General features: G+C 49.6%; 1 protein-coding gene across 10 annotated transcripts in view; it reads left to right on the forward strand.

Annotated features, from left to right (window-relative positions):
* LOC142365439 (ras GTPase-activating protein 1-like) overlaps positions 1–25203 on the forward strand; it is an 81333-nt gene that overhangs the window by 19560 nt on the left and 36570 nt on the right. The window contains exon 2 of one of the 10 annotated variants that reach the window (XM_075446218.1): positions 925–2816. The exons of 8 other annotated variants lie outside the window; for them this stretch is intronic. In XM_075446218.1, coding sequence (XP_075302333.1) covers positions 925–1114 — 190 coding nt within the window. In that variant the 3' untranslated portion in view covers positions 1115–2816. Of the gene's footprint in view, positions 1–924; positions 2817–25203 lie in introns of those variants that run through there. One more of the 10 variants, XM_075446220.1, reaches the window with a different exon arrangement.

Here is a 25203-nt window from a genome sequence, read left to right on the forward strand (position 1 = left end):
AGAAGATCAAAAATTAATTGAAGACCTAGGGGGAAAAATAGAGAAAGGTAGGTGGGCAAAGACTCCACAAGGTAAAATAATAATACCGTTTTCTGTGTTATGGGCCGTAGTTATGCCAGAACATAGAAAATCTCACTGGGGAACAGAGGCCCTGTATAAATATTTGAGCTGGCTGATAGTCGCCCGAAATCTATACACTACTATCAAGCAGGTAACACAACAATGCGAGGTTTGTTTACAGAGTAACCCCAAGACAGGACCTAAAGCCCAACTAGGACAAATCGGGAAAGGTAATTACCCAGGGCAGCAGTGGCAAATTGATTTCTCAGAACTGCCAAGAAAAGGGGGGTTTCGATACCTGCTGGTCTTGACGGATACCTTTTCAGGATGGCCAGAAGCATTCCCTTGTTGAACTAATACAGCTAGGGAAGTAACCAAGGTATTATTACAAGAAATAGTACCCCAATTTGTGGTTCCTGTGGTAATCTCATCAGATCGGGGGCCACATTTTGTTGTCAACTTCTTCAAGAAGTTAGTAAACTTTTGGGAATAGATTGGCAATTACATACCCCATATAAACCGCAGTCAAGTAAAAAAGATAAACCACCTAATTAAACTGCAAATTGTAAAATTGGGTCAGGAGGCTAACCTGTCTTGGCCCCAATCATTGCCATTAGCACTCCTAAGAATTAGAACCAAACCCAGAACCAAAGAAGGACTAAGTGCTTTCGAAATAATATACGGGAGGCCCTACATTTTACAAGCAGGAACATCAGCTCAAATTGGGGATGAAGTATTAACTGACTATATAATAAGCCTGCACAAGCAGCTTTGAGAAATAGAGGAGCTGGTCTTAGGAACTAGAGCCCGAGGTCTTAATGGGTCTGTACATAATATTGAACCTGGTGATTACGTATATATCAGATCTCTTTTAGACTCTCCACTAGAACCGAAATGGGAAGGACCATTCCAAGTGCTGCTGACATCCCACACAGCAGTCAAGATTAAGGAGCAGACATCCTGGATCCATCATACAAGAGTGAAGAAAGCTCCTCAGCAGCAATGGAAAATAACGTCCACTGGAGCCCTGAAGCTCCGCATCCGAAGACGCTAATATGTACTAACCAAGCTAAGCTAAGAACCTTTGCAATAATGTGGGTGGTGACTGTGCTGAAACCCATGGGAGTTGATCCTTGGGAATGGCCTTGGTCAAGGGCCTATTCTGGACATACAGGAATTATGGGAAAAGACTTAGCGGGAATGAATTTAGCAACTGTCATAATCATAGAATCATAGAAAGTTTTGGGTCGGAAGAGACCCCTAGAGGTCATCTAGTCCAACCCCCCCACAGCGAGCAGGGACACCACTAACTATATGAGGTTGCTCAGAGCCCTGTCCAACCTGGTCTTGAATGTTTCCAGGGATGGGACCTCCACTACCTCTCTGGGTAACCCGTTCCAGTGTTTCACCACCCTCATTGTAAAGAATTTCTTCCTTATATCCAGCCTAAACCTACCCTGTTTTAGTTTAAAACCATTACCCCTTGTCCTGTCACTGCTGTCTCTACTAAAAAGATTGCCCCATCTTTCCTATAGGCTCCCTTTAAGTACTGAAAGGCTGCAATCAGGTCTCCCCGCAGCCTTCTCTTCTCCAGGCTGAACAAGCCCAACTCTCTCAGCCTGTCCTCACAGGAGAGGTGCTCCAGCCCTCGGATCATTTTTGTAGCCCTCCTTTGGACCTGCTCCAACAGTTCCATGTCCTTCTTGTGCTGAGGGCTCCAGAGCTGAACGCAGTACTCCAGGTGAGTTCTCACCAGAGCAGAGTAGAGGGGCAGAATCACCTCTCTCGACCTGCTGGCCACGCTTCTCTTGATGCAGCCCAGGACACGGCTGGCCCTCTGGGCTGCCAGCGCACATTGCCGGCTCATGTCCAGCCTTTCGTCTATCAGTACCCCCAAGTCCCTCTCAGCAGGGCTGCTCTCGATCCTTTCATCCCCCGGCCTGTATTGATACCGGGGATTACCCCGACCCAGGTGTAGGACCTTGCACTTGGCCTTGTTGAACCTCATGAGGTTCACACAGGCCCACCTCTCCAACAGGGAATTACTTATGACAGTGGCAAATGTTTTGCCAAAACCCTTAAAGAGGGTAACCTTATAGCAAAAGAATTTGCAAAAGAAGAAAGAAAAGGGGCGACTTGATGTGGGAAATAATTGACATTTAGTTCGGTTTTCTTGTAGCTTTAGTTTGATTTTTTTATATAGCTTTTCAGCTATGTTAAGGTAAGAGTTAAACACTGTCATTTAGTTTAGTTCTGTTCTTTATAACCTTGCTAATAAGGACTGCTTGCAAGACAAATGAAGAAAAATAAGGACTGATAACCACAACTTTGTTGTCTGTAAGAAGCAACTCTCTAGCTGAAACTGTTTCTATGGTTTGGGACTCAGACAACTCAGGAATTTTTGAGCCAAAGGTGAAAGCACACAGCGAGGAAGACTACGAGCCTTCATCCAGAAGACCCCCACAGACGACCACCAGACAACACTGCGCAAGTGCTAAAGGGGGGCGGAGTATGATAATGAATTCCTGGAAATAATTATAATAATCACGCTGATTCCTAGTAATAATTACAATAATCGAGCCCACTTAGATAAACTTTGTAATAAATAGGTCCATGCTTTGTGACTCGGTGTGCAAGTTAGGAGGAGCGATCCCCCTTGCACCCGGTGCCGTAATAAACATACCTGTTTTATAACTCTTTGTGAGTTGTGAAGTTTCTCTCCACACATCAGGAGCCTGACCTTGCTTCCAAAGTCCATACACTTTCTTTTTCCATTTAAGTTCCAGAAGGAGGTCCCTGTTCAGCCAAGCTGGCCTTTTGCCCTCCTTGCTTGACTTCTGACACATTGGAATTGCCTGTTCCTGCACTCAAGATGGTTCTTAGAAAGCGACCAGAATTTATGGACCCCAGTTCCCTCGAAAGCAGCTTCCATGGGGACCTTACTGACTCATTCCTTGAGCAGCCTCAAGTCTGCTCTCCCAAAGTCCAGGGTAGTAGCTCTGCCAACAGCTGTTCTCGTATCACCAAAGATTTTAAGCTCAACCATTTCATGATCACTTCACCCACAAGACCATCTCTATTTATGAACATTAGATCTAGGAGGGCACCTTTCCTAGTCGGCTCCCTTAGTACCTGTATCAAAATATTTAATGTGCTTCAGGAATTTCCTGGCCCTGTTCATGTCTGCTGTATGATAGTTCCAGTAAATATCTGGGAAGTTGAAGTTGCCCATAAGAACGAGGACAACTGATCTAGAGATTTCCCCTAATTCCTTATGGAATAATACATTCTTGTGATCATCCTGGCTGGGTGATCTGGTAATCTTCTCCCACATATCTCAAGCCCCTGAACCTCAAGGCAGGGACTGGGGGAACAAAGTCCTTCCCATCATAGGAGAAGATTGGGTTTGAGACTGCCTGAGGAACCTGAACATAGACAACTCCATGGGGCTCGATGAGATGCATCCCAGGGTCCTGAGGGAATTGGCTGATGTAGTTGCGAAGCCACTCTGCACCATATTTGAAAAGTCACGGCAGTCAGGCAAAGTCCCTAGTGACTGGAAAAATGGAAACATAATGCCCATTTTAAAAAAGATTAAAAAAGGAGGAGGACCCTGGGAACTGCCAACCAGTCAGCCTCACCTCTGTGCATGGTAAGATCATGGAGCAGATCCTCCTGGGAGACATGTCGAAACACATGGGAGACTGGGAGGTGATTAAAGACAGCCAACATGGCTTCACCAAGGGTAAATTTTGCCTGACTAATCCAGTCGCCTTCTACAATGGAGTGACTGCATCAGCAGACAAGGGAAGAGCTACGGATGTCATCTACCTGGACTTCTGTAAGGCCTTTCATATGGTCCCCCACAAATTTCTTGCTGCTAAATTGGAGAGATATGGGTTTGATGGATGGACTGTTGGATAAGGAATTAGCTGGATGGTCACATCCCAAGAGTTACAGTCAAGGGCTCAATGTCCAAGTGGAAACCAGTAACAAGTGGTACCCCTCAAGGGTCCGTACTGGGATCAACACTATTTAAAATCTTCATCAATTACACAGACAGACATAGACATGACAAGGTCTTGAAGGAATTGGCTGATGCAGCTGCCAAGCCAATCTCCATGATATATGAAAAGTCATGGCAGTCAACTGAAGTCCCTGGTGACTGGAAAAACGAAAAACATTGCACCCAGTTTTATGAAGAGTAGAAAGAAGGACTCTGGGAATTACTGACATGTCAGCCTGTGCCTGGCGTCGTGGTTTAGCCCCAGCCAGCAACAAAGAACCACGCGGTTGCTCAGTCCCTCCTCCCCCGCGGTGGGGAGGAGAATCAGAAGAAAAAGGCAAAACTCCTGGGTTCAGATAAAAAAAGTTTAACAGAACAGAAAAAGAAGATAAAAAGCAAGAGGTCCAGCAACTGGACTGGAGTGAAGAGCTGTCCCTGAAGAATAGCCACGAGCAGATCGAAAGCTTATGAGTAAGAATCAGAGACAGAGGCAACAAAGGGAACCTGGTCGTGGGTGTCTACTACAGGCCACCTGATCAAGGGGAAACTACTCACAAAGACATCTTCCTCCAGCTACAGGAGGCTTCACGCTCACAGTCTCTCGTCCTTGTTAGAGATTGATTAGAAAGATTGCTTATAGAATAGAATAAAATCATAGAACTAGAACGTAGATTCAGCTGTGCAAACACAGCTGTGTTAAGAAACCAGACAATCAGTATGTTGCAATTGGGATAGAAATCAATTGTATGGATTGTATCAAACAGAATTCACAAAAGAAGCCGAGACGACCCTGAAACCAAGCAAGGCCTGAAACCAGCGAGGGAGAATTCTGCGAAGACAGAAGATTAGAAAGAACTTAATAAATGATGTACTCAAAGGAACGGAACGGAACGGTTGCTTAGAAACTTATGAAGATTCTAGACTTGATGTAATCGGTTTAATAAATGTATATAAACTGGTCTAGCGAGTTAAGCTTTGCCACTCACTGAGGTAATGGCCCAACTCTGAGTTGTGAATAAAGCAATACCTAGTGTAACCCACTCGTGTGAGGATAAAATCTTTCACAGTCCTGCTGGGGGACTTCAACCACCCCAACATCTGCTGGAAAAGTAGCACTGTGATGAATGACTTCACTGACCCCGATCTTGTGCTCGATCAGAATCATTTTATTGCTCAAGTGAATACCTTATATACTAATACAATAGTTACTAGAGCCAATCAGCTTTGGATTCATGGCTTTGCAAATGCCAGTTCACGGTTGCTGTTTTCCAGGATCTTTTGCAGCTGGATGTGTGAAAACAGCTTATCTCCTGAGAACAGAGAAGGGAGGCACAGGATGCGCTGATCCTTCAGGGTCACGACACAGTGCTGTTCTGTCTCAAATTATACTGTTTCCCACATCTCCCCCTTTTTTGTTTAGCCAGACTGTTGGGGTTGATGTAGCTTGAGAGTTAGCACGACTAGGCCGCTTAAGCAAAACAGTTAGCATAACTGAACAGGCCGCTGGAAAGGACAGCTAAGAATAGCCATTGAGAAAGTTCTGATAGTGCACATGATGTGGGTTAGCAAAAACAAGATGTGTTCAAGGACGTGGAGGCAGTCTATTGCTATTGGCATTAGTGCATAGTTACCAATCATAAGGGAATGTGGGGTGTTGTCCTGGGTTTGGCCAGAACAGGGTTAATTTTCACCGGAATCCAGGAAGGGGCACAGCCGGGGGGTGGGGGCTGACCCCACCTGGCCAAACAGAGCCCGGTATTCCATACCATGTGATGTCACGCTGGGTTCCGGTGGGGGGGGCGGTGCGGCGGGAAGGCACTCGCGGCTTGGGCGGGCGCAGTGCCGGTCCGGTTTTCGGGAGAGCGGCTGTTGTACGGTTCGTGGTTGTGTTTTCTCCTTATTTGTATTGTTGTTGTTCCTGTTTTCCCTCTGTTTGCTGTTCTGTTAAACTGCCCTTATCCCGACCCACCAGTTTCTGCCTTTTTCTTTCCATTCTCCTCCGCACGCCGGCGGGGGGAGGGGCGGCCGCGTGGCGCTTTTGTTGCCGGCGGCAGCCGAAACCGAAACATTAATTGGCGCCCAACGTGGAGCAGGGATAACGGCAGGGCTGAGCAGCGGGTGTTAAAACTGTTTTCTTACGTTTTGTTAAATTTTGTCATACGCATTTTTCTGTGTTAAATAGTCGCCGGTAAAAATGTTTCTGTCTTTGATCAGATGGCTGTGGTTTTTGAATCCTTATTTGCAGTATGTATTCAATGCCGTGCTGTTCATCATCGCTGGGAAAAAGATCAGGATGATAATTTTGCTCTACTGTACGATATCGACTTATGATATGATAACATCACTGTGCATGAAATTAGTCTTGTATTTGCATGCGGCACTGCGGTCATTTCCGTACCTCGGATCCTATGTCTTAGATTTTGTTAATAATCAAACCCAGTCTGTGGGGAAAACCGAAGGGGATACCTTCCCCCACTCTTTCGCCCCCCCTCTCTTCCTCAGGCTGGTCCTAACGGCTTTTGAGAATTTCGAGTACCCGTGGGATGCTCAGGCCAGCACTCTCCTTTTGTTCTGCCTGCTGAACGGGTTCTGGGTTTTGTTTAGGGTTAAGCAAGTCGTTAAGAACATCGTGCAGAGACCTGCCCCGGGGCTGGATAGCTGTGAGTGGCTGGGTGTGTGGGACAGCATGGGCAGATGTCTAGAGCAGTGGGCACCACTGGTGTGTTTTAAACTCACCCCTGAACAAATACAGAATCTGGACAATCTGTTAAAATATCTGAAAAAAGTGTGCTGCCACCCTGGGAACTCCAGAGAGACACAGATCACCACAATGTGCTGGGGTCTGGCCCATGCCTACCGAGCCATGTTCAACACTGTTCAGTGCCTTAAAGGGGAAAGGGGGGGAAGCGAAGCGGCAGGCGCTGCAACTGGCGCTGCCCCCCCAGCCGGCCCTGCAGCCCCTCCAGCCCAGCAGGCAGTCACAGCCCCCCTGACCGGCACCACGGCTGCTGCAGCCATAGCTGCAGGGTCTGCCTCGGTTTCCCCGGCGGGCACAGCAGCTGCTCCAGCCCCAGCTCCAGCCGCAGGCAGCGCGGCTGAGCCCAATGACCAACCTGTGCCAGTAGCAGTCGCCCCTGTGAAACTAAAGAAAGACGCAAAGAGAGCGGATCGCTCCGGGAGGGATGATGATGAGCCAGGGTCATCACGGGAGATAGAGACAGAGATCATCACCCGGTCCCTGTCCCTGGGCGAGCTGCGAGACATGCGGAAAGATTTCAGCCGCCACCCAGGCGAGCACATTGCCACCTGGCTGCTGCGGTGCTGGGATAATGGGGCCAGCAGCTTGGAATTAGAGGGCAAGGAAGCCAAGCAGCTGGGATCCCTGGCCAGGGATGGGGGCATTGACAAGGCCATTGGGAAAAAGGAACAAATCCTCAGCCTCTGGAGGAGACTTCTGTCAGGCGTGAGGGAGAGGTACCCCTTCAGTGACGATTTTGTATGCTATCCTGGCAAGTGGACCAATATGGAAAGGGGTATTCAGTACTTGAGGGAATTAGCTGTGCGGGAGCTCGTTTACTATGACACAGACGATGAGCAGGTACCCACAGACCCAGATGAACTCCAGTGCTCACAATCCATGTGGAGGAAGTTTGTGCGGAGTGCACCCTCCTCGCATGCCAACTCACTGGCAGTTGTAAACTGGAAAGGTAAAGACGCACCAACAGTGGATGGGGTGGCTGTCCGACTCTGGCAATATGAGGAAAGTCTCTCTTCCTCCCTTGTCTCAGCTGTAAATAAATTGTCCCAGAAGGTCCAGCGACTCGAACAGAGTATGTCCTACTCCCCACCTGTATGGGCCAGTGTCTCAGCTATTAGGGGCAAGCGTTTCTCTGCTCAGGAGAGGGAATACAGAGGCTATACACCCCGGGGCACCCTGTGGTTCTACTTGCGTGACCACGGAGAGGACATGAGGAAGTGGGATGGAAAACCCACCTCAAGTCTAGAGGCCCGAGTACGTGAGTTGCGAGGTAAAACAATCACCAAAGGGGATTCTGTTAGGAAAAGTGCCGCTCCAGTTTCCAAAAGCCAGCTCTCCAGACCAGGTAGAAAGTTTGACCTTGATTCTGATCCTCTGGAGGGGACCTCCAAGTCATTTTTACAGCAGGTGAGCAGCAATTTCTCTGATGAGGATTAGAGGGGCCCTGCCTCCAGCCAGGTGGAGGAAAGGGACAACCGTGTCTATTGGACGGTGTGGATTCGGTGGCCTGGCACGTCAGATCCACAAGAGTATAAAGCTCTAGTGGACACTGGTGCACAGTGTACTTTAATGCCATCAGAGTTCAAAGGGTCAGAGCCCATTTGCATTTCGGGAGTGACAGGGGGGTCCCAAGAGCTGAGTGTATTGGAGGCTGAAGTGAGCCTCACTGGGCAGGACTGGCAGAAGCACCCCATTGTAACTGGCCCCGAGGCTCCGTGCATCCTTGGGATAGACTATCTTAGGAGAGGCTATTTCAAGGACCCAAAGGGGTATCGGTGGGCTTTTGGCATAGCTGCTGTGGAGACGGAAGAAATTAAACAGCTGTGCATTTTGCCTGGTCTCTCGGAGGATCCTTCCGTTGTGGGGTTGCTGAGGGTTGAAGAACAACAGGTACCCATCGCGACCACAACGGTGCACCGGCGACAGTATCGTACCAACCGAGACTCCCTTCTCCCCATTCATCAGCTGATCCGTCAACTGGAGAGTCAAGGAGTGATCAGCAAAACTCACTCACCCTTTAATAGTCCCATATGGCCAGTGAGAAAATCTACTGGAGAGTGGAGACTGCCAATAGACTACCGTGGCCTGAATGAAGTCACACCACCACTGAGTGCTGCCGTGCCAGACATGCTAGAACTTCAGTATCAGCTGGAGTCAAAGGCAGCCAAGTGGTATGCTACAACTGGCATCGCTAATGCATTCTTCTCCATCCCTTTGGCAGCAGAGTGCAGGCCACAGTTTGCTTTCACCTGGAGGGGCATCCAGTACACCTGGAATCGACTGCCCCAGGGGTGGAAACACAGTCCCACCATTTGCCATGGACTAATCCAGACTGCACTGGAAAAGGGTGAAGCCCCAGAACATCTGCAGTACATCGACGACATCATTATATGGGGCGACACAGCGGAGGAGGTTTTTGAGAAAGGGGAGAAAATAGTTCAGATCCTTCTGAAAGCCGGTTTTGACATTAAGCGAAGTAAAGTCAAGGGACCTGCGCAAGAGATCCAGTTTTTGGGAATAAAATGGCAGGATGGGCGCCGTCAAATCCCAATGGATGTCATCAACAAAATAGCAGCTATGTCTCCACCAACCAGCAAAAAGGAAGCACAGGCCTTCCTGGGTGTTGTGGGTTTTTGGAGGATGCACATCCCAAATTACAGCCAGATTGTAAGTCCTCTGTACCACATGACCTGGAAGAAGAATGATTTTGAATGGGGCCCTGTTTTGGTTTCGGCTGCCGCCGGCAACAAAAGCGCCACGCGGCCGCCCCTCCCCCCGCCGGCGTGCGGAGGAGAATGGAAAGAAAGAGGCAGAAACTGGTGGGTCGGGATAAGGGCAGTTTAACAGAACAGCAAACAGAGGGAAAACAGGAACAAGAACGATACAAATAAGGAGAAAACACAACCACGAACCGTACAACAGCCGCTCTCCCGAAAACCGGACCGGCGCTGCGCCCGCCCAAGCCGCGAGAGCCTTCCCGCCGCGCCGCCCCCCCCCCACCGGAACCCAGCGTGACATCACATGGTATGGAATACCGGGCTCTGTTTGGCCAGGTGGGGTCAGCCCCCACCCCCCGGCTGTGCCCCTTCCTGGAGTCCGGTGAAAATTAACCCTGTTCTGGCCAAACCCAGGACATTATCCACCCCTTATTCCATACCATCTACGTCATGCCCAGGTCCCCCACTGTCCGGTTGATCACCACCACTTCTCCTGTCTCCAGATATCATTCCTTTAGTCTATGGATCATCACTCTAAAGTGTCCATTGAGTTCATTTAATCCATGACTTCAGGCTCCATCTGTCGTTATGGTCTTCCGTGGCAGGGGAGGTGATGTGTGGTGATGGGTGGTCACTTGCTGCATCCGGAGCTCACGGCTGATGTATCTGGTGTGGCCCGTGCCCACAGTCTGCAGGAGATGTTGATCTTGATGAAGTTGCTGGATGCCAGTTGTTGAAAACCAGGTCCAGTTCCATCATCGCTGTGCTCTGCTAGGTTTTCATCGAAAAAGTCCATCCTTCTTTAATCTGGATGATTCTTACTATGCTACTACTGGTACAAAATATAACAATTATAACAGTGATAACAGACAGTGACAGGGTTATTTAACAACTAACTTTATACAATTTATTTATGGACTATTCTCGCCCAAAATTAAATCCCCATGAGGTACACATCGGACTTCCCCATCCTTCCGCATTACCCACCAGGTACACCCAGGTCCTTGAGCAAAGGCAATCCCGCGGACGGGCTTGCCTGTGCCCGAGGCAGGACTAACCCAGACTGTCTTCCCTAACATGTTCCGCATGTGCACTACAGGGACTTTATCCCCTTCTACTGGGCGCTGAGGTTTTGACTGGGCAGGACCAGCCCGGTTGGTGGACCCTCTGGTGTTAACCAACCAGGTGGCCTTTGCTAAATGGGTATCCCAATTTTTGAAAGTCCCACCCCCCATTGCCCTCAAAGTGGTTTTTAGCAGCCCATTGTAACGTTCGATCTTTCCAGAGGCTGGTGCATGGTAGGGGATGTGATACACCCACTCAATACCGTGTTCTTTGGCCCAGGTGTCTATGAGGCTGTTGCGAAAGTGAGTCCCGTTGTCCGACTCGATTCTTTCGGGGGTGCCATGTTGCCACAGGACTTGTTTTTCCAGGCCCAGGATGGTATTCCGGGCGGTGGCATGGGGCACAGGGTAGGTTTCCAGCCATCCGGTGGTGGCCTCCACCATTGTGAGTACATAGCGCTTGCCTTGGCGGGTTTGTGGCAGTGTGATGTAGTCAATCTGCCAAGCCTCCCCATATTTATATTTTAGCCATCGTCCTCCATACCACTGAGGCTTTACCCGCTTAGCTTGCTTGATTGCAGCGCATGTCTCACATTCATGGATAACCTGTGCAATAGTGTCCATGGTCAAGTCCACCCCTCGGTCACGAGCCCATCTGTATGTCGCGTCTCTTCCTTGGTGGCCCGAGGTGTCATGGGCCCACCGAGCTATAAAGAGTTCACCCTTATGTTGCCAGTCCAGATCCACCTGAGCCACTTCAATCTTAGCAGCCTGATCTACCTGGTGGTTGTTTTGATGTTCTTCAGTGGCCCGACTCTTAGGGACGTGGGCGTCCACGTGACGGACTTTTACAGCCAACTGCTCTAGCCGGGCAGCAATATCTTGCCACAATGGGGCAGCCCAGATAGGTTTGCCTCTGCGCTGCCAGTTGTTCTTCTTCCATTGCTGCAGCCACCCCCACAAGGCATTGGCCACCATCCAAGAGTCGGTGTAAAGATAGAGCACTGGCCACTTCTCTCGACTGGCAATGTCTAAAGCCAGCTGGATGGCTTTCACCTCTGCAAACTGGCTGGACTCACCTTCTCCCTCGGCAGTTTCCGCGACTTGTCGTGTAGGGCTCCATACAGCAGCCTTCCACCTCCGCTGCTTCCCCACAATGCGACAGGACCCATCCGTGAACAGGGCATACTGTTTCTTATCTTCTGGCAGCTGGTTCTACAGTGAGGCCTCTTCAGCACGTGTCACCTCCTCCTCTGGCGATGCTCCAAAATCTTTGCCTTCTGGCCAGTCCATGATGACCTCCAGAATTCCTGGGCGACTGGGGTTTCCCATTCGGGCACGCTGGGTGATCAGCACGACCCACTTACTCCACGTAGCATCGGTGGCATGATGCGTAGAGGGGACCCTCTCTTTGAGCATCCAGCCCAGGACCGGCAATCGTGGAGCTAGGAGGAGCTGTGCTTCAGTGCCGACCACTTCTGAAGCAGCTCGAACGCCTTCATATGCTGCCAGAATCTCTTTTTCAGTGGGAGTATAGCGGGCCTCGGATCCTTTGTATCCCCGGCTCCAGAACCCCAGGGGTCGACCTCGAGTCTCCCCTGTTGCTTTCTGCCAGAGACTCCAGGTTGGGCCATTCTCCCCGGCTGCGGTGTAGAGCACGTTTTTAACATCTTGCCCTGACCGGACTGGACCAAGGGCTACGGCATGAACTATCTCCCGTTTAATTTGTTCAAATGCCTGTCGTTGCTCAGGGCCCCATTCGAAATCATTCTTCTTCCGGGTCACGTGGTACAGAGGACTCACAATTTGGCTGTAATTTGGGATGTGCATCCTCCAAAAACCCACAACACCCAGGAAGGCCTGTGCTTCCTTTTTGCTGGTTGGTGGAGACATAGCTGCTATTTTGTTGATGACATCCATTGGGATTTGACGGCGCCCATCCTGCCATTTTATTCCCAAAAACTGGATCTCTTGCGCAGGTCCCTTTACTTTACTTCGCTTAATGGCGAAACCGGCTTTCAGAAGGATCTGAACTATTTTCTCCCCTTTCTCAAAAACCTCCTCCGCTGTGTCACCCCATATAATGATGTCGTCGATGTACTGCAGATGTTCTGGGGCTTCACCCTTTTCCAGTGCAGTCTGGATTAGTCCATGGCAAATGGTGGGACTGTGTTTCCACCCCTGGGGCAGTCGATTCCAGGTGTACTGGATGCCCCTCCAGGTGAAAGCAAACTGTGGCCTGCACTCTGCTGCCAAAGGGATGGAGAAGAATGCATTAGCGATGTCAATTGTAGCGTACCACTTGGCTGCCTTTGACTCCAGCTGATATTGAAGTTCTAGCATGTCTGGCACGGCAGCACTCAGCGGTGCTGTGACTTCATTCAGGCCACGGTAGTCTATTGTCAGTCTCCACTCTCCAGTAGATTTTCTCACTGGCCATATGGGACTATTAAAGGGTGAGCGAGTTTTACTGATCACTCCTTGACTCTCCAGCTGGCGGATCAGCTGATGAATGGGGAGAAGGGAGTCTCGGTTGGTACGATACTGTCGCCGGTGCACCGTTGTGGTTGAGATGGGTACCTGTTGTTCTTCAACCCTCAGCAACCCCACAACGGAAGGATCCTCCGAGAGACCAGGTAAAATGGACAGCTGTTTAATTTCTTCCGTCTCCACAGCAGCTATGCCAAAAGCCCACCGATACCCCTTTGGGTCCTTGAAATAGCCTCTCCTAAGATAGTCTATCCCAAGGATGCACGGAGCCTCGGGGCCAGTTACAATGGGGTGCTTCTGCCAGTCCTGCCCAGTGAGGCTCACTTCAGCCTCCAGTAGACTCAGCTCTTGGGACCCCCCTGTCACTCCCGAAATGCAAATGGACTCTGACCCTTTGAACTCTGATGGCATTAAAGTACACTGTGCACCAGTGTCCACTAGAGCTTTATACTCTTGTGGATCTGACGTGCCAGGCCACCGAATCCACACCGTCCAATAGACACGGTTGTCCCTTTCCTCCACCTGGCTGGAGGCAGGGCCCCTCTAATCCTCATCAGAGAAATTGCTGCTCACCTGCTGTAAAAATGACTTGGAGGTCCCCTCCAGAGGATCAGAATCAAGGTCAAACTTTCTACCTGGTCTGGAGAGCTGGCTTTTGGAAACTGGAGCGGCACTTTTCCTAACAGAATCCCCTTTGGTGATTGTTTTACCTCGCAACTCACGTACTCGGGCCTCTAGACTTGAGGTGGGTTTTCCATCCCACTTCCTCATGTCCTCTCCGTGGTCACGCAAGTAGAACCACAGGGTGCCCCGGGGTGTATAGCCTCTGTATTCCCTCTCCTGAGCAGAGAAACGCTTGCCCCTAATAGCTGAGACACTGGCCCGTACAGGTGGGGAGTAGGACATACTCTGTTCGAGTCGCTGGACCTTCTGGGACAATTTATTTACAGCTGAGACAAGGGAGGAAGAGAGACTTTCCTCATATTGGCGGAGTCTGACAGCCACCTCGTCCACTGTTGGTGTGTCTTTACCTTTCCAGTTTACAACTGCCAGTGAGTTGGCATGCGAGGAGGGTGCACTCCGCACAAACTTCCTCCACATGGATTGTGAGCACTGGAGTTCATCTGGGTCTGTGGGTACCTGCTCATCGTCTGTGTCACAGTAAACCAGCTCCCGCACAGCCAATTCCCTCAAGTACTGAATACCCCTTTCCATATTGGTCCACTTGCCAGGATAGCATACAAAATCGTCACTGAAGGGGTATCTCTCCCTCACCCCTGAGAGAAGTCTCCTCCAGAGGCTGAGGACTTGTTCCTTTTTCCCAATGGCCTTGTCAATGCCCCCATCCCTGGCCAGGGATCCCAGCTGCTTGGCTTCCTTGCCCTCTAACTCCAAGCTGCTGGCCCCGTTATCCCAGCACCGCAGCAGCCAGGTGGCAATGTGCTCTCCTGGATGGCGGCTGAAATCTTTCCGCATGTCTCGCAGCTCGCCCAGGGACAGGGACCGGGTGATGATCTCTGTCTCTATCTCCTGCGATGACCCTGGCTCATCATCATCCCTCCCGGAGCGATCTGCTCTCTTTGCGTCTTTCTTTAGTTTTACAGGGGCGACTGCTACCTGCACAGGTTGGTCATTGGGCTCAGTCACTGTGCCTGTGGCTGGAGCTGGGGCTGGAGCAGCTGCTGTGCCCGCTGGGGAAATCGAGGCAGACCCTGCAGCTGTGGCTGCAGCAGCCGTGGTGCCAGTCGGGGGGGCTGGGACTGCCTGCTGGGCTGGAGGGGCTGGAGGGCCGGCTGGGGAGGCAGCGCCAGCCGCAGTGCCTGCCGCTTCATTTCCCCCCCTTTCCCTCTTAAGGCACTGAACAGTGTTGAACAGGGCTCGGTAGGCGTGGGCCAGACCCCAGCACGTTGCGGTGATCTGTGTCTCTCTGGAGTTCCCAGGGTGGCAGCACACTTTTTGCAGATACTTTACTAGTTTGTCCGGATCCTGTACTTCCTCAGGTGTGAGTTTAAAAAACACCGGAGGTGCCCACTGCCCTAGGTACTTGCCCATGCTGTCCCACACACCCAGCCACTCACAGCTATCCAGCCCCGGGGCAGGTCTCTGCACGATGTTCTTAACGACTTGCTTAGCCCTAAACAAAAACCAAAACCCGTTCAGGAGGCATAACAAAAGGAGAGTGCTGCCCTGAGCATCCCAGGGGTACTCGAAATTATCAAAAGCCGTTAGAACTGGCCTGAAGGAGAGAGGGGGGGCGAAAGAGTGGGGGAAGGTATCCCCTTCGGTTTTCCCCACAGACTGGGTTTGATTATTCACAAATTCTAAGACATAGGATCCGAGGTACGGGAATGACCGCAGAGCCGCATGCAAATACAAGACTAATTTCATGCACAGTGATGTTATCATATCATAAGTCGATATCGTAAGGTAGAGCAAAATCATCATCCTGATCTTTTTCCCAGCGATGATGAACAGCATGGCAGTAAACACATACAGCAAGTAAGGATTTACGTAGCACAGATATTTGATCAAAGTCAGAAACATTTTTACCGGCGACTTTAACTAGCACAGTAAATGCGTATAATAAATTTTAACAAAATCTATGAAAGCAGTTTTAACACCCGCTGCTCAGCCCTGCCGTTATCCCCGCTCCACGTCTGGGCGCCAATTTAAATGTTTTGGTTTCGGCTGCCGCCGGCAACAAAAGCGCCACGCGGCCGCCCCTCCCCCCGCCGGCGTGCGGAGGAGAATGGAAAGAAAGAGGCAGAAACTGGTGGGTCGGGATAAGGGCAGTTTAACAGAACAGCAAACAGAGGGAAAACAGGAACAAGAACGATACAAATAAGGAGAAAACACAACCACGAACCGTACAACAGCCGCTCTCCCGAAAACCGGACCGGCGCTGCGCCCGCCCAAGCCGCGAGAGCCTTCCCGCCGCACCGCCCCCCCCCCCACCGGAACCCAGCGTGACGTCACATGGTATGGAATACCGGGCTCTGTTTGGCCAGGTGGGGTCAGCCCCCACCCCCCGGCTGTGCCCCTTCCTGGATTCCGGTGAAAATTAACCCTGTTCTGGCCAAACCCAGGACAGGCCCTGAGCAACGACAGGCATTTGAACAGATTAAACGGGAGACAGTTCATGCCGTGGCCCTTGGTCCAGTCCGGTCAGGGCAAGATGTTAAAAACGTGCTCTACACCGCAGCCGGGGAGAATGGCCCAACCTGGAGTCTCTGGCAGAAAGCACCAGGGGAGACTCGAGGTCGACCCCTGGGGTTCTGGAGCCGGGGATACAAAGGATCTCAGGCCCGCTATAATCCCACTGAAAAAGAGATTGTGGCAGCATATGAAGGCGTTCGAGCTGCTTCAGAAGTGGTCGGCACTGAAGCACAGCTCCTCCTAGCTCCACGATTTCCGGTCCTGGGCTGGATGTTCAAAGAGAGGGTCCCCTCTACGCATCATGCCACCGATGCTACGTGGAGTAAGTGGGTCGCTCTGATCACCCAGCGTGCCCGAACGGGAAACCCCAGTCGCCCAGGAATTCTGGAGGTCATCATGGACTGGCCAGAAGGCAAAGATTTTGGAGCATCGCCAGAGGAGGAGGTGACAGGGGCTGAAGAGGCCCCACTGTATAACCAGCTGCCAGAAGATAAGAAACAGTATGCCCTGTTCACGGATGGGTCCTGTCGCACTGTGGGGAAGCAGCGGAGGTGGAAGGCTGCTGTATGGAGCCCTACACAACAAGTCGCAGAAACTGCCGAGGGAGAAGGTGAGTCCAGCCAGTTTGCAGAGGTGAAAGCCATCCAGCTGGCTTTAGACATTGCCAGTCGAGAGAAGTGGCCAGTGCTCTATCTTTACACCGACTCTTGGATGGTGGCCAATGCCTTGTGGGGGTGGCTGCAGCAATGGAAGAAGAACAACTGGCAGCGCAGAGGCAAACCTATCTGGGCTGCCCCATTGTGGCAAGATATTGCTGCCCGGCTAGAGAAGCTGGTTGTAAAAGTCCGTCACGTGGACGCCCACGTCCCTAAGAGTCGGGCCACTGAAGAACATCAAAACAACCACCAGGTAGATCAGGCTGCTAAGATTGAAGTGGCTCAGGTGGATCTGGACTGGCAACATAAGGGTGAACTGTTTATAGCTCGGTGGGCCCATGACACCTCGGGCCACCAAGGAAGAGACGCGACATACAGATGGGCTCGTGACCGAGGGGTGGACTTGACCATGGACACTATTTCACAGGTTATCCATGAATGTGAGACATGCGCTGCAATAAAGCAAGCCAAGCGGGTAAAGCCTCAGTGGTATGGAGGACGATGGCTAAAATATAAATATGGGGAGGCTTGGCAGATTGACTATATCACACTGCCACAAACCCGCCAAGGCAAGCGCTATGTACTCACAATGGTGGAGGCCACCACCGGATGGCTGGAAACCTACCCTGTGCCCCATTACACTGCCCGGAATACCATCCTGGGCCTGGAAAAACAAGTCCTGTGGCAACATGGCACTCCCGAAAGAATCGAGTCGGACAACGGGACTCACTTTCGCAACAGCCTCATAGACACCTGGGCCAAAGAACACGGTATTGAGTGGGTGTATCACATCCCCTACCATGCACCAGCCTCTGGAAAGATCGAACGTTACAATGGGCTGCTAAAAACCACTTTGAGGGCAATGGGGGGTGGGACTTTCAAAAATTGGGATACCCATTTAGCAAAGGCCACCTGGTTGGTTAACACCAGAGGGTCCACCAACCGGGCTGGTCCTGCCCAGTCAAAACCTCAGCGCCCAGTAGAAGGGGATAAAGTCCCTGTAGTGCACATGCGGAACATGTTAGGGAAGACGGTTTGGGTTAGTCCTGCCTCGGGCACAGGCAAGCCCGTCCGCGGGATTGCCTTTGCTCAAGGACCTGGGTGTACCTGGTGGGTAATGCGGAAGGATGGGGAAGTCCGATGTGTACCTCATGGGGATTTAATTTTGGGCGAGAATAGTCCATAAATAAATTGTATAAAGTTAGTTGTTAAATAACCCTGTCACTGTCTGTTATCACTGTTATAATTGTTATATTTTGTACCAGTAGTAGCATAGTAAGAATCGTCCAGATTAAAGAAGGATGGACTTTTTCGATGAAAACCTAGCAGAGCACAGCGATGATGGAACTGGACCTGGTTTTCAACAACTAGCATCCAGCAACTTCATCAAGATCAACATCTCCTGCAGACTGTGGGCACGGGCCACACCAGATACATCAGCCGTGAGCTCCGGATGCAGCAAGTGACCGCCCATCACCACACATCACCACCCCTGCCACGGAAGACCATAACGACAGATGGAGCCTGAAGTCATGGATTAAATGAACTCAATGGACACTTTAGAGTGATGATCCATAGACTAAGGGAATGATATCTGGAGACAGGAGAAGTGGTGGTGATCAACTGGACAATGGGGGACCTGGGCATGACGTAGATGGTATGGAATAAGGGGTGGATAATGTCCTGGGTTTGGCCAGAACAGGGTTAATTTTCACCGGACTCCAGGAAGGGGCACAGCCGGGGGGTGGGGGCTGACCCCACCTGGCCAAACAGAGCCCGGTATTCCATACCATGTGACGTCACGCTGGGTTCCGGTGGGGGGGGCGGTGCGGCGGGAAGGCACTCGCGGCTTGGGCGGGCGCAGCGCCGGTCCGGTTTTCGGGAGAGCGGCTGTTGTACGGTTCGTGGTTGTGTTTTCTCCTTATTTGTATTGTTGTTGTTCCTGTTTTCCCTCTGTTTGCTGTTCTGTTAAACTGCCCTTATCCCGACCCACCAGTTTCTGCCTTTTTCTTTCCATTCTCCTCCGCACGCCGGCGGGGGGAGGGGCGGCCGCGTGGCGCTTTTGTTGCTGGCGGCAGCCGAAACTGAAACAGGTGTGTGAACAGCGTGTGATTTATGTCTGTAGCCTTATCTGAATAAGCATGATCGCGTGTACAGATATGAAAAATGTATATAACCACACAAGCGGGATAATAAAGGAAACCGACTGTGCATTACATCAGTGTGTGAGAGTCGTTCCTGTCCCTGCACAGATGCTGAAACTCGGCACCAGATGCTGCTGGTGATAAAAGCTGACATAATTCGGCCTTCAGCTTTCTACCACTTTCTCAGAGGCCCACACAAACTGCAACACTGAAAACACACGTAAGAACACAAATGCTAATAAAAGACATAGAACTGTGAAGTGCATGCCATAACCTGCTGGGTGTAAAGAAAGATCAAACTAGCCTGAGAATGATACATATTGATGGCAAATCTTTTAGCTAACATATGGGTGTAGATTGATTTACTTGCATCCAGTGTTCTTTCTGTGTGGATGGTGGGATCCAAGCACCGCCTGACCACAACATATCATTATTGCCAATCAGAGGGGATGCATCCCACTATGTCAGGAGTCGAAATAATGGTGGATCAATGATATAAGCTCAGTAAATTTGCACTTGGGTTACAGGTATACTCATCACACATACAAACATCCATAACAGTTAGTATTGGCTATCCATATTAATCACCTAGGCTAAGATCAATGTATCTAAGGGTATAACTCATTAACTATATAAGCTAAAATCAATGTACATAAAAGCATAAATCTGCAAACTTCACCCCATCTATTCCCTGCTGCACCAAATGCTTCTGCAGCCCCGAGAAATCAGAATCCAGATACAACAATCCAAAGTCAAAAACCGGAAATAATCAATACCTGCAGAACTCACCAAACCGAAGACGCAAAGACAGTTATTTAGTCCAGACAAATCTGTTTGATCACAGAAACCACATAAATCCGTCAGAATTTGCTGCTCACCTGCTGTAAAAATGACTTGGAGGTCCCTTCAAGAGAATCGGAATCAAGATCGAACTGTCTACCTTGTCTAGAGAGCTGCCCGCTGGAAAGTGGAGCGGCATTTTTCCTAACAGAATCCCCTTTTGTGATTGTTTTACTTTGCAACTCACGCACTCATGCCTCTAGACTTGAGGAAGGTTTTCCATCCCACTTCCTCATGTCCCCTCCGTGGTCACGCAGGTAAAACCACAGGGTGCCCCGTGGTGTGTAGCCTCTGTATCCTCTCTCCTGAGCAGAGGAACGCTTGCCCCTAATAGCTGAGATGCTGGCCCATACAGGTGGGGAGTAGGACATATTCTCTTCAAGTTGCTGGACCTCCCGGGACAGTTTCTCCACAGCCAAGATGAGGGAGGAAGAGACTTTCTTTGTATTGCTCGAGTTGGCCAGCCACTTCATCCACCATTGGTGCCTCTCCGTCTTTACTTGTCCTTACTGCCAGTGAGTTGGCATATGAGGATGGTGTGCTCCTTACAAGCTTCCTCCACATGGATTGTGTGCACTGGACTTCATCTGGATCTCTGGATAATTGCTCGTTGTCCAGGTTATAATAAACCATCTCCCACATGGCTAATTCCCTCAGGTACTGGATACCTCTCTCCATGGTGATCCACTTGCTTGGATAGATAACATACAACATCCTCACTGAAGGGATACCTTTCCTTCATGCCTGACAGGAGTTTCCTCCAGAGGGTGAACACTTGTGTCCCTTTTCCAGTCGCTTTGTCAATGCCCCCTTCCCTAGATAGAGATCCCAGCTCCTTGGCTTCCCTACCCTCTAATTCCAAGCTATTGGCCCTGTTATTCCTGTATCGGAGCAGCCAGGTGACAATGTGCTCGCCTGGATGGCAGCTGAAATGCTTTCACATATGTTGCAGCTCAATCAGGGATAGGGATCGTGTGGGTACCACCTTGTTTATAAGTTCTGCCTCTTCCTCCTCCTGTTCTTTTGATCACCCTGCTTCAGAGTAGTCTGTCTAATCCACTTCTTCCCTTAGTAAGGAGTAAGAGTTTCTTCCCTTACTAAACGAGATGCCTTCCGCTTCCAATATTTCTTCTTATGTATAGGGATGACTGATACCAGCACGGGTTGGTTCTCTGATTCAGCTGCGGTGCCTATCACGGGGGTTGGAGCAGCCGCAGTGCTTGTCACTGGGGTTGGAGCAGCCGCAGTGCCTGTTGTTTTGTCGTCAGATCCAGAGACCTTCTCGACCCCTTGAGTGTACTGAATAGTGTTGAACAGGGCTTGGTAGGCATGGGCCAGGCCCCAGCATGTTGCAGTGATTTGTATCTCTCTGGAATTGCCAGGGTGACAGCATACTTCTTCCAAATATTCTACAAGTTTGTCAGGATCCTGCACTTATTCAGGCGTGAAGTTCCAAAAACACCGGAGGTACCCACTGTCCTAGATACTTGCCCATACTATCCCACATACCCTGCCACTTATAACTATCCAGCCTCAGGGCAGATCTCTGGGTGGTATTCTTAAGTATTTGTTTAACTTTAAACAAGACTTGAAACACATTCAGGAGTAGGTGGTATAGCAACAGGAACATGTAGGTTTGAACATCCAAAGGATATTCAAAATTTTCAAGAGCTATTGTAACTAGCCTGGAGGAGAAGGGGAAGGTGAAGGAGCTTGGGAAAGTGTGCCCCTTTGTCTCTGAGGTGTACATAGTTGCAACTTTCCCTCCTTGATTGAGTTCTCTTTTTCTGTTATTTTATTCCAAGTTTCTTTGTCCCCTTTTCTTTTTTTCTCTTTTTTTTTTCTGTGTACCTTTGTTTTTGATACCTTCAAAATCACATGGCCACCTCAGTCTACAGGAGAAAAATGATGCAGAGTTTATAGGCTTTACATTTATGCATAGAGGGGAAAAAAAAGTGCTGTGTATAGACAATATAATAAGTACTGGCCACTTTTCTCATTCAGCAATCTCTAGGGCTAGTTGGATGGCTTTCACTTCTTCAGCCTGACTCAACTCACCTTCTCCTTCAGTGGCCTCAATGACTTGCCATGTGGGACTCCACACAGCACCTTTCCATTTCCAATGGTTTCCTACAACACAACAGGACCCATCAGTAAACAAAGCATAATGCCTTTCGTATTCTGATAAAGCGATATATGGTGGTGCCTCTTGGGCATGAGCCACCTCCTCAGGTGATGCTCCAAAACCTCTGCCTTCTGGCCAGTCCATGATCTCTTCCAGGATTCCTGGGCAGTTGGGTTTCCCCAGCTGAGCTCATTGCGTGATCAACACTACCCACTTACTCCACGTAGCACTGGTTGCATGATGTGTAAAGGGGAATCTTCCTCTCAACACCCGTGCAGTACAGACAACTGTGGTGCCAAGATGAGATATGCTTCTGTACCAACAACTTCTGAAGTGGCTTGAACCCTCTCATATGCTGCTAGTACCTCTTTTTCAGTCGCAGTGTAGTGGGCTTCTGATCCTCAATGCTCCCAGCTCCAAAACCCTAATGGTGGACCTCGGGTTTCTCCTGATGATTTCTGCCAGAGGCTCCAGGTGAGACCATGCCACCTGGCTGCAGTGTAGAGTACATTTTGTGCAGTGGGGCCGCTGCTGAACGAGGTGGGTGCCCTGGTGACGGAGGATGCAAAGAAGGCAGAGTTACTGAATGCCTTCTTTGCTTCAGTCTTCAGTGCTAAGGCTGGCCCTCAGGAATCTCAGGCCCTGGAGGTAAGAGAGGAAGCCTGAAGAAAGGAAAACCTTCCCTTGGTCGAGGAGGACTGTGTGAGAGAACACTTAAGCAATCTGGACGCCCACAAATCCATGGGCCCTGACAGAATGCACCCACGAGTGCTGAGGTAGCTGGCGGATGTCATTGCTGAGCCACTCTCCATCATCTTTGAAAGGTCCTGGAGGACAGGAGAGGTGCCCGAGGACTGGAGGAAAGCCAATGTCACTGCAGTCTTCAAAAAGGGCAAGAAGGAGGACCCAGGGAACTACAGGCCAGTCAGTCTCACCTCCATCCCGGGAAAGATGGCGGAGCAGCTCATTCTGGAGGTCATCATTAAGCAAGTGGAGGAAAAGAAAGTTATCAGGAGTAGTCAACACGGATTCACCAAGGGGAAAACTGATAGCTTTCTCTGATGGCATGACTGGCTGGGTAGATGAGGGGAGAGCAGTGGATGTTGTGTACCTTGACTTCAGGAAGGCTTTTGACACCGTCTCCCATAACATGCTCATAGGCAAGCTCAGGAAGTGTGGGCTGGATGAGTCATCAGTGAGGTGGATTGAGAACTGGCTGAATGGCAGAACTCAGAGGGTTGTCATCAGCGGCACTGAGTCTAGTTGGAGGCCTGTAGTTAGGGGTGTCCCCCAGGGGTCAGTACAATAGTTACTAGAGCCAATCAGCTTTGGGTTCGTGGCTTTGCAAATGCCAGTTCACGGTTGCTGTTTTCCAGGATCTTTTGCAGCTGGATGTGTGAAAACAGCTTATCTCCTGAGAACAGAGAAGGGAGGCACAGGATGCGCTGATCCTTCAGGGTCATGAGACAGTGCAGTTCTGTCTCAAGTTATACCATTTCCCATACCTCCCCCTTTTTTGTTTAGCCAGGCACTGTTGATGATAAGAGCTGACATTATTTGGGCTTCTGCCTTCTACAGTCTTCTCATTGAGGCCCACACAAACTGCAACACTAAAAACAAACATAAGAACACAAATGCTAATAAAAAGACATAGAGCTGTGAAGTGCATACCATAACCTGCCGGATGTAAAGAAGGGTTAAATTAGCCTGAGAATGGTACATATTGATGAAAAATCTTTTATCTAACATATGGGTGTAGATTGATTTACTTGCATCCAATGTTCTTTCTGTGTGGATAGTGGGATCCAAGCACCGCCTGACCACAACATATCATTATTGTCAATTGGAGGGGATGCATCCCACCGTGTCAGGAGTCGAAATAATGGTGTATCAATAATATGAGCCCAGTAAATTTGCACTTGGGTCATAGGTATACTCATCACACACACAAACATCCATAACATTTACTATTGGCTATCCATATTAATCACCTAGGCTAAGATCAATGTATCTAAGGGTATAACTCATTAACTATATAAGCTAAAATCAATGTACATAAAAGCATAAAGCTGCAGACTTCACCCCATCTATTCCCTGCTGCACCAAATGCTTCCGCAGCCCCGAGAAATCAGAATCCAGATACAACAATCCAAAGTCAAAAACCGGAAATAATCAATACCTGCAGAACTTACCAAACCGAAGACACAAAACCAGCTACTTAGTCCAGACAAATCTGTTTGATCACAGAAACCAAATAAATCCATCAGAACACAGAAATGCAAACACTATGACAACTAACACATAAAGCCACATAATTATAGTCGTGACCACACACACACAGGCACACTGAGTTTTCAACATAAATCCAAATATTACAAATAGACAGAGACTTACAATAATATTCAACATTTAACAGACAAATTCCCGAGCCTCGGTTTCAGGAAGAGTACTTTCTTTTCAATTTTGTTTTAGGAAGGCTACTTTTCCTTCTCCCTGGGGATATAGCCCAATGCTGTGAAGCTTTCATTAAAACTAAAAGGCAGGCAACAAAAAATAATACTGCAAGAATGCCTTTACCTTATTGATGGTCCTTGCTCAGAACTTCTCGGTCCAGGGATCGGAGGTTCTCCCCGAGAATCCCTCGGTGCCGGCTGGAGGTCCTGCAATCCCTCGGATCGTTGAGGTTCAGGAGCAGGGTCCCATCTGGGGTGCCAAAATCTGTTATCGGAAAGCGGCAAAATAATTCACTCTCTAAAACTTAATTTTGGAGTTCTAGAAAGCAGGCATTCTTTACTGCAGTACTGGAGGCACAGGGGATAGCTCCACCCAAATGTGCGTACCAAACAGACACAACTACTAGATATTTATGCCATGTCAACATAAATAGTCATTACATTTCCGAAAAGTGCTTATCATTTCCCCCCCCCTTTTTTTTTGCATATATTAATATCCTTTGTACATGTCTATTGGCACCTCTGAGCAGTTGTCAGGAGCCCTCAGACGAAGGTTCATACTTTTCCTCATGGTGTCTGCTAGTTGACCTTTGCTTCTGCGCAAACTCATTTCTAAAATCACGTATACCGTGTCCTCCAAGATTGCTTCGTTATACAAAGAGCTGTTGTGGGAGATAATTGCCAAATATGCAAGGATTAATCGGAGTGGGTGGTGCACCCACTGCAGTCATCAG

Source organism: Opisthocomus hoazin, chromosome W (genome assembly GCF_030867145.1).
Source record: "Opisthocomus hoazin isolate bOpiHoa1 chromosome W, bOpiHoa1.hap1, whole genome shotgun sequence".
Taxonomy (NCBI): Eukaryota; Metazoa; Chordata; class Aves; order Opisthocomiformes; family Opisthocomidae; genus Opisthocomus; species Opisthocomus hoazin.